This window comes from Astatotilapia calliptera, chromosome 2 (assembly GCF_964374335.1).
Source record: "Astatotilapia calliptera chromosome 2, fAstCal68.1, whole genome shotgun sequence".
NCBI lineage: Eukaryota > Metazoa > Chordata > Actinopteri > Cichliformes > Cichlidae > Astatotilapia > Astatotilapia calliptera.
In genome coordinates, this window is record NC_137423.1 from 33,647,839 (window position 1) to 33,656,237 (window position 8,399).

The following is an 8,399-nucleotide window of genomic DNA, read 5'->3' on the forward strand; positions in this document are numbered from 1 at the left end:
CTTAATCCAACGAGATATCGTACACATCCTTCTGAGATTTTGTGCTTTATTGACATGCTAGCATCACACAGTTGTAAATCTCCCGCTCCAGCACATCCCAAATATACTTAATTGGATTGAGGTTTAGTCACTGTGGAGGCCATTTGAGTACAGTGAATTCATTGTTATGTCCAAGAAACTATTTTAAGATTATGTGATCTTTGTGATACGGCGCGCTATCCTGCTGGAAGCAATGATCAGAAGATGGGTATACTATGGTCACAAATGGGTCAATATGGTCAGCAACAATGCTCTATAGGGTGTGGCATTTTAAGCAAGTCTGAAGCAGAAATTACCAGTGTGTGAACTTCAGCAGGTTATGTTGACCATCCCTTACCATGCATAAATGCACTGAGTTGTTGCTATGTGATTGGCTGATTAGATAATTGTGAAAATGAGCAGTTGAGGCTTTCCTAACAAAGTAGTCAATGGGTTTATTTCAAAGTAATATGTACTTATAACAATATACATGAAATCTATTCTACATAATAACTGTCTAGAATTTCTGTTTTCATTAAGCTGTGAAATGTTGGACTGTGGAGCTGTTTCTTTTGTTGTATGATGAAAAGAAATTCTGAAAAACAACAAAGCAAAATTTGCATCTTTTTCTTATTACACAAATAACACTTTTTTTGCATTTATTCACTCGAATGCTGTATAACTATTTAAGTAAAACACTGTAAAACACATTCATTATTGGAGGGAGGACACCGTATTCCTGGATGTCCTCTTGCCAGTGGCACTCTTGGCCAAATTCCAGCAGCTGTCCCTGAATAAAGCTCTGGAAACTTAACAGCGTCACTGCATGCAAAATTTGGCACCAGCAGAGAGAATGAGAACGGGATGTGGCTCACTGACAGGCACACAGCTTTGTGTAACTGAAAACTTGTAGGTGGAGGACACGGGTTAGGTAAGTTAGATACACGTGAGCATTTAATGCTGCTTCTTCTTTTTTTTCAATTTCTGTCATTTTAAAAAAATGTTGTCGTTCTAGTGATTTTTAGACTCTTTGAATGCTTTTCCTCAAACGTGTTCAAAACTGTGCATCTGTTGTAAAGATTTTGCTGTTGTACAAGCACATGTTGGGCTCACATCCGACACAAAGATGGACACTACAGATGACAACCACACAGAGGGGATAAAGATGGAGATAGAGAATCAGCAAATTGTAGAGAATGACTGCTTTTCCACCTTATCGGATAAAACGCATCAACATCTGTTGATCAGTGAAAGACCGTCGAGCAGCTGCAGGGTGGTCAGATTAAGATCCAGACCCAGTCTCCAGTCAACAAAAAGCTTCCCCCCTTATAGTCAGTGCATAGGTGGACTGGGAGAGGACGAGGACGAGGATGATCAGCACAATTCAGACATGGCTTGCCAGTCAAATGCCACAAATGTGAAGGAAGACAAAACAGAAGAACTTCAAAGCACAGAACGAAACGAAGAGCTGACTACAAGATCTCCAAGGGACTGGTTAAAGGCAAAATGGAAACTTAGGAGGAAGGAGAGGTCGGGGGGAAGCTTTGAGGTCGACGCAGACAGCTGCGAGAGAGGAAGGTGGAGTGGGAAAAGAAGGGTGGAGGAGACTGAAAAAAAAGAGGAATTTAATGATGATGATGATGATGATGATGAAGGGTGTGCAAATGCTGAGGGAAAACACTGGAGAGGTAGAAACTCCAGCTTTGAGAAAGTGAGGAAAGAAGAGGAGGAAGACGAAGATGGGAGATCGACTATTTCAGCAGTAGAAGGAGATACAAAGAGCAGCAGGGAGACCCCAAAAAGGAATGATGAGGAGGAACTGCCAGGAGTGACAGAGGGGTCCACAACACAACAGTGGTCCTCCCCACATCCTATCCTCTCCAAGCTTCTGCACTCCTCCACCTCCTCCTCCTCTTCCCTCAACCTTTCCTCCGCAGAGAGCGACGAGGTCTTCAGTGAAGGAGAGGATGCTGGGTCAAAGAGGAAGACATTCAGGAAGGTGAGAATATCTGAGAACAACACATTATACACAGATGCAGCTTTAAAGTATGTTCTCATTTTTTGGGGGGAGGGGGGTCCTGGCTGATACACTAGCATTGGCTCATGTGTCTGGCTGCTCTGGTTTTCCATGGAAGTAAAGTAAAACCATGTTTCTCAACTGTTCTGTGCACCTGTGGTCCTACTGATTTGCATGGGCTTGAAAGAGGACTTTGACAAAGTCAGATTTGAATGGTGTTTGCATGCCTGGCTGCTGCTGCTGCTGCAGATATGAGAGTAAAGAGCGAACAGAGGGAGGATGATAGGAAGCACGCTCTAAACACAGTGTGTTTGCATTGTCAGACACTGAATAGCAGACAGTCGGCTGTAGCAGGCCTACAAAACATTTTAAACCAGCATGGTAACGTTTAATATGGAAGCGTGTATGATTGGAAGAGCTTAAATATGATGTAATAGAGACATTTCCTCCAAACTGCAAGCCTGTCATTTTGTAACAGTGCACTACTGAACATGCTTGGCTCAGCTTCAGCTGCTTTTGGGTTTAGGTTTTTCATTGGCTACCTCTGTGTCTGTTAGAGACTGTTTTGTGTATATACAAAGTAGATCGTAACTGCTGAGGAATGTTCTGTTTGTTGGAGTACATTTTTCAGAGTTTGTTAAGGCCACGTGACTACATGGCTCCCCGAAGTGGGAAATCAAAGAATTTTATGTAGTCATTTTATGCTTTTGTCAAAAGAAATGTACAAATGAACCATTTCCAAATTACAGAGAATTAAAGTTCAACGTGCGTCCATAGCTATGATTTCACTGTGAATGTTTTGACATTTCACGGTAGCAAACGTGCGTAAAAACACACGTACTTGCCGCTTAAAACAAACCAGTTTCTGTTAATTTTATTAATGACATCTCTGTTTTTCCTACTGTGACAAAGCAAGTTTAGCCCTTCACACTAACAAACCGGCTTACCCTGCTTCTTTTTGCATGCATGCTGCTATTCCTGTTGTAGGTAAATTCGGCACTCCAAACTCCCTGCAGGTGTTTGTCTTTGTCCTTTACACATAGGTAACCTACCTATTAACAAAGAAATGGAAGGTATTCTCCACACCCTGAACTGGCCTTAGAGATAATAGTTGTTGGATAACTACTAGACAGGAATGCTCCTCTCACGTAACATGCTTTTCTTTTTATGCCTCAGTGCCGCTCCTGGAAAACCTTCCTGACCATGATGCACTGGTCTATGAGCCGGCAGAGCTCCTGGGTCCAGCTGGCTGGACATCAAGGCATGTGTGTTACAGTTTCTTCCACACAGACACGTGCAGGCTTTCAGAAATCAGCGTGAACACATTTCCAAATGATGCTAGCTATGATGCTGTCCAACACATTGATGTTTACATGATTGCAAAGCTTTCCAAGAGGACATTTTTGACTTGTAAATATGAACTGAAGTCACTATAGGATGTACTGTATGTCATCACCACTGCTTGCCGGCATTAACTCACATTGACTCATATGTAAATATCCATGTGACTGCACATTATGTCAGCTCTTCATGGACTTAGTCATTGTTTTAGTTTGTGTTTCAAAAGATTATTAGGACGTGGGCTAGTCATTGAACAGTGGATGGTTAAAACCAGGAGACAGTGAAGCTCAGTATTACCTTTACTGAGGTGTCAGTCTTGAAAAAGTTTACTATGCTGAACTTAGGCAGTACCCATCACTCTGCTTCCTTCACTTATTGCCTTATTGATTGTATGGGAACAATAATTTCATCTCTTCTTGATGTTTGCTGATGTCATCAGGTAACTTCCAGGTCAGTAAAGGAGGTGAGGTGCTGAAACTATACAGTGAAGTGGAAGCAAACTGCCTGGATTGCCTGATGAGAGACCCGCTGAGACCCTTTGTCCCACAGTATCATGGCTTGGTAACAAGAGGGGAGCTCTGCTATATCCGCCTGGAGGATCTGCTAAGTGGCCTGAAGAGGCCCGTCATCATGGACTGCAAGATGGGAGTCAGGTAAGGCGTCCCTCACAGGTGACTCATCAAGTCTTGATTGCAGAATATTAACATTCAGCTACGTGAAGGGCTTAGTGAGTTTTCTAGGAGAGAAAATGTCAAGATTTCAGATTTTATGAATAATACGCTACACTGGTTTTAATGTATAGAAAGGGTATTTGGGAATAAATTGTTTATATCATGTTCTTGCTATGATGACTAACTCATGGAAGGTTATTTTTATATCGAATCCCAAAAAAATGACAAAACATTAAAACGTGAACATCCAGTTTGTACCTGGTCCTGAGCTTATAGTCATTAAGAGCGACGGATACGGGAACTGTCGTTTTGAATGGTTCAGATACGTCTTTGTGTCCACAAGGAATGAATTGAGTCTTACCTTATGAGACCTCAGCATCTAAACACCACACTTTCTGCTCAGGGCCAGGAATTAAACCTCCCCTTGAATTTCACTCACTGTGGTATATCACACCATTATTTCCAGTCTGATATTGGTGTTTTTGTTTGAATGACCCCTTTGTCAAAACTAAATATCTACATTTTCTTTGCTAGAACCTACCAAGAGGATGAATTAGTCAAAGCTCGTGTCAAAGCTCCTCTGCGAAGCGATATGTACCAGAAGATGGTGAAAATGGACCCTTCTGCTCCGTCAGCAGAGGAACATGCACAGAAGGGAGTCACCAAATGGCGCTACCTTCAGTGGAGGGATTCAATCAGTTCTACGTCCACGCTGGGCTTCAGGATAGAGGGCATTATGGTAGGAGTGAAGGCCAGGGAAGGAACTGCACTGTTTATGTTTATTAAAAGTATCCATCTGATAAAGTACCTGTTTCTGTCTCTGTGAGTCAGATGGAGGATGGTAGCATCCAGCGAGACTTCAGGAAGATTCAGACTTTAGCTCAGGTCACTGAGGCACTGCTTTACTTCACCAGGAGCCAGCTGCACACTCTGGTCAGTTCTGCTAACATGTAAAACTTTTCCTTTAGAAAACGCACTGGAATCATGTCATAGTAAGAAAAAAATTGTTTGATAACAGAAAACAGAACTGGCAACTTCAAAACTGATAATGAATGCAATCCTTAATGAGCAAGCAAGTGGAAAAAGTGAGGATAAAGAAACCCTAAGTGGAGCTAAACCTGGTGAGGACTTACATCTGCTGTGACCTGTCATGGTCGTAGGGAAAAGTGTAGAGAAGTGCAAAGTTCTTGCAGTGTATACCTAAAGACACTTACCAGACCAAACTATTTTGAAAGAATAATCCAACACCAACCACTTTACAAAATGATCAGAAAATGTAAAATTACTTTTGGATTTTCTGCTCATTCACATCTCTCATTCTTAATTTTTGGAGAAAGCAGACCTGCATTTTCTGGCAGAGCTGTGACCATATTAAAAGCATCGTCTTTCTTTTACAAATAAGAGTGAAAAAGTGTCATCGTGACTTGTCGAATGTGGGCCCAAATGCAGGCAGGAATGAGCTAAAAATGATCCGTTTATTAAAGATGTTGGCAGATAATCCACAAAAGGAAAAAAACCCCCACAAAGTCCAAAATATAACTGAAAATACACAAACATAAAACTTGGAAAACACACGAGGACAAGGAGACAGAAACAATTGTCACACAGGGGTATTTGGGGCAGCGAGGAGACCCAGCTGAACTAGGACTCTAATAAAAAGTCAAAACGCAAAATAAGTAAACTTGAAAATCTCGTAAACAGGCACACAAAGTTACTCAAGCAAAATGAGAAACAACTCAAACCTAAAGCATACTTAAACCCAAAATGAAACTAAAACTCTAAAAACTCAGAACCGTGAAGAGACCCAGGGATAGTGACACTGAGTGCAGCCTACAGCCCAATTGGCTGCACATACACTGACCTGGTTATCTGAAAGCTTTGGCCATGTCTAAGATGAGCATCCACTGTTGTAACACTGAAAACAAGGAAAAGCATAATAGATCCCATTTGTTTTAGTTATCATAGCTTCACCATTTTCTGTTGCTAAACATTTCCACCCATGTGTGTTCTCAGAGAGCGTACCACTCCAGACTCCTGGCCCTGAGTGACGCACTAAAGAATTCGCCATTTTTCAGAACTCATGAGGTTAGTCTACATGTAGAGATGAATCTTGTTCAATTGTACGATAAATAAAAAACACATGAATTCATCATAGCCACTCTTACAATACCTTTATGTTTTTTAATCGATCAGGTGATTGGCAGCTCGCTTCTCTTTGTCCACGACCACAGCAAGGCCAGTGTATGGATGATAGACTTCGGAAAGACGACGCCTCTGCCTGACTCGCAGGAGCTCCGACACAACGTCCCGTGGTCTGAGGGTAGCAGGGAGGACGGCTACCTCATCGGTCTGTCCTCTCTCGTCGCATCTTTAGCCCAGGCCATCAGTGTGGCCTCCTGGCAGCAGGAGGAGAGCTGTGAGGAGGAGCAAATAAGCCTGTGAATGTGCATTTTTGACAGTCGTTACACAATTGTAAGTGGATGAGATGGACAAATCGACTGGTGTTACATCGGAATGGTTTCATTCACTGGAAGAGACTTGATTTGTTAATGGAGATTGTGTCTTCAGGGGCTAAGGAGGAGGAAAAAGGGACTTCAGTGTACTGAAAATCCATAGATATGTGGTTGTGCATCCAGTATGTACATACTCTGACAGTTAAAACTACTATGTTACAAAGACCTTTTTGTTTTCTCATTTGCAAAAGACGGACAATCCAAGGAACATCTACAGATCAGGGGCTTGCCCAGTGAAGAGGCATGGGTTGGGAATGACTCTGCTGGAGATCTGTTTACAAATGCTCCTGTCTTGTTTGTTTTAATGTGGTTGGTCTGCATAACCTAAAACAGCTTACCTTTGTTGCAACATAAGCTCATTTAAGGTATCTCATAATGCGCACATCGACTGAACAGCCTCGTGCTCTATCTTTTTTTTAAGACAGTATGTGTAAAAAACATGGGTTAAGTACAGATTAAGCTATACCAATGAAGAAAACACAGCCACAATGTTTGTATTGTATTATTATATTGTTTGTATTTAGATTACTTACACATGATGCAGCTGAAATGTTTTTCACAGTTTTATAGGCTATAAATAACCTCACATATATATATATATAAAATTAAAATAAGAATGCTTCTTTCTGTTGGGTTTTTATATATCCATGTCACTATTATCATCATCTTATATAAAATGATCAATGAGTTGCAGACATCCAAGTGATATGCAAAAAAGTAGATAAATAAAATGCTAAATGGCAGTGAGAGTTTAACAGCTGAAATCTCAGGGCAGTCAAATCCATTCGATCATTGCAAAAAGCAGGTTGAGTGAAATATTTCAGTGAGCTGGATTGGTGCAGCCAAAAAGCATATATGTCACGGTTCAAGGTTCTTTATTTGTCACATACATAGTTATACAAGTATAACACACAGTGAAATGTAACCTGACACACTCCTCGACGTGTGCAAAAATGGGGGGGGGGGGGGGGGGGGGGTAGAGGATGAACATTATATATATATAGTATATACATTGGGTAATGTGCAGTAGGGAATGTGCAGAATGTACATATATGTATTACACTGCATGAGGCAGTGGTGAAGTGTTCAGCTGAAGTGACGGATGAGTTTAAGGTGGGGAAGGATCGGCTCTGAGCCCCTTCTTATTTGATGTGGTGATGGGCAGGTGGACTGATGAGGTCAGGCAGGAGTCCACAGAGACTCCTGCCTGACCTCTTACACATTATGATCTGAAGTGAGAGAAGGAGGCAGGCTGAAGAGAGCATGGAGAGGTGAAAACACATCTAAAAGTGAAGCTGCAAGGAACAGAGGTGGTGAAGGTGGATGTTTAAATATCTCGGGTCAACCATCCAAAGCAACAGATGGGGCACAAGAGAGGAGAGAGTCCAGGCAGCGTGGAGTGAGTGGAGAAGAGTATCAGGGGTGATTTGTGACAGAAAGAGAACAGTGAGAGTGAAAAGGAAGGTTTACAAGATGGGAGTGAGACACTAGCACTGACAAAAATACAGGAGGTGCAGCTAGAGGTGGCAGAGCTGAAGGATGGACAGGATTAGAAATGAGCACATCAGAGAGACAAAGTTATAGAGGCAGGGCTGACATGGTTTGGACATGTGCAGAGGAGGGATAGTGGAAAAAAATAGGAGGAAAATATTAATGGAGGAGGGTTGGTGTGACAGATGAGGACGCAAAGGGTTGAGTGAGATGGAGACAGATTTCCACAGTGGGAATCCCTAAAGGGAGCAGCCGAAAGAAGAAGACTGAAAGATATGATTTGTGCAAATCTGAAGTATTGTTAACATAATGCTGAGTGTTTAATTTAAAGTAAGGCAAATAATAATA

The 8,399-nt window shown here is 41.8% G+C and overlaps 1 protein-coding gene across 1 annotated transcript; it reads left to right on the forward strand.

Annotated features, from left to right (window-relative positions):
* Positions 1-499: 499 nt before the first annotated feature.
* LOC113007288 (inositol-trisphosphate 3-kinase A-like) lies at positions 500-7,187 on the forward strand. Its single transcript, XM_026143691.2, has 8 exons — positions 500-949; positions 1,098-2,017; positions 3,212-3,296; positions 3,816-4,029; positions 4,582-4,786; positions 4,879-4,980; positions 6,061-6,132; positions 6,241-7,187. The coding sequence occupies exons 2-8, from the start codon at positions 1,145-1,147 to the stop codon at positions 6,487-6,489; spliced, it is 1,800 nt and encodes a 599-aa protein (XP_025999476.2). The 5' UTR covers positions 500-949; positions 1,098-1,144; the 3' UTR covers positions 6,490-7,187.
* Positions 7,188-8,399: the final 1,212 nt, after the last annotated feature.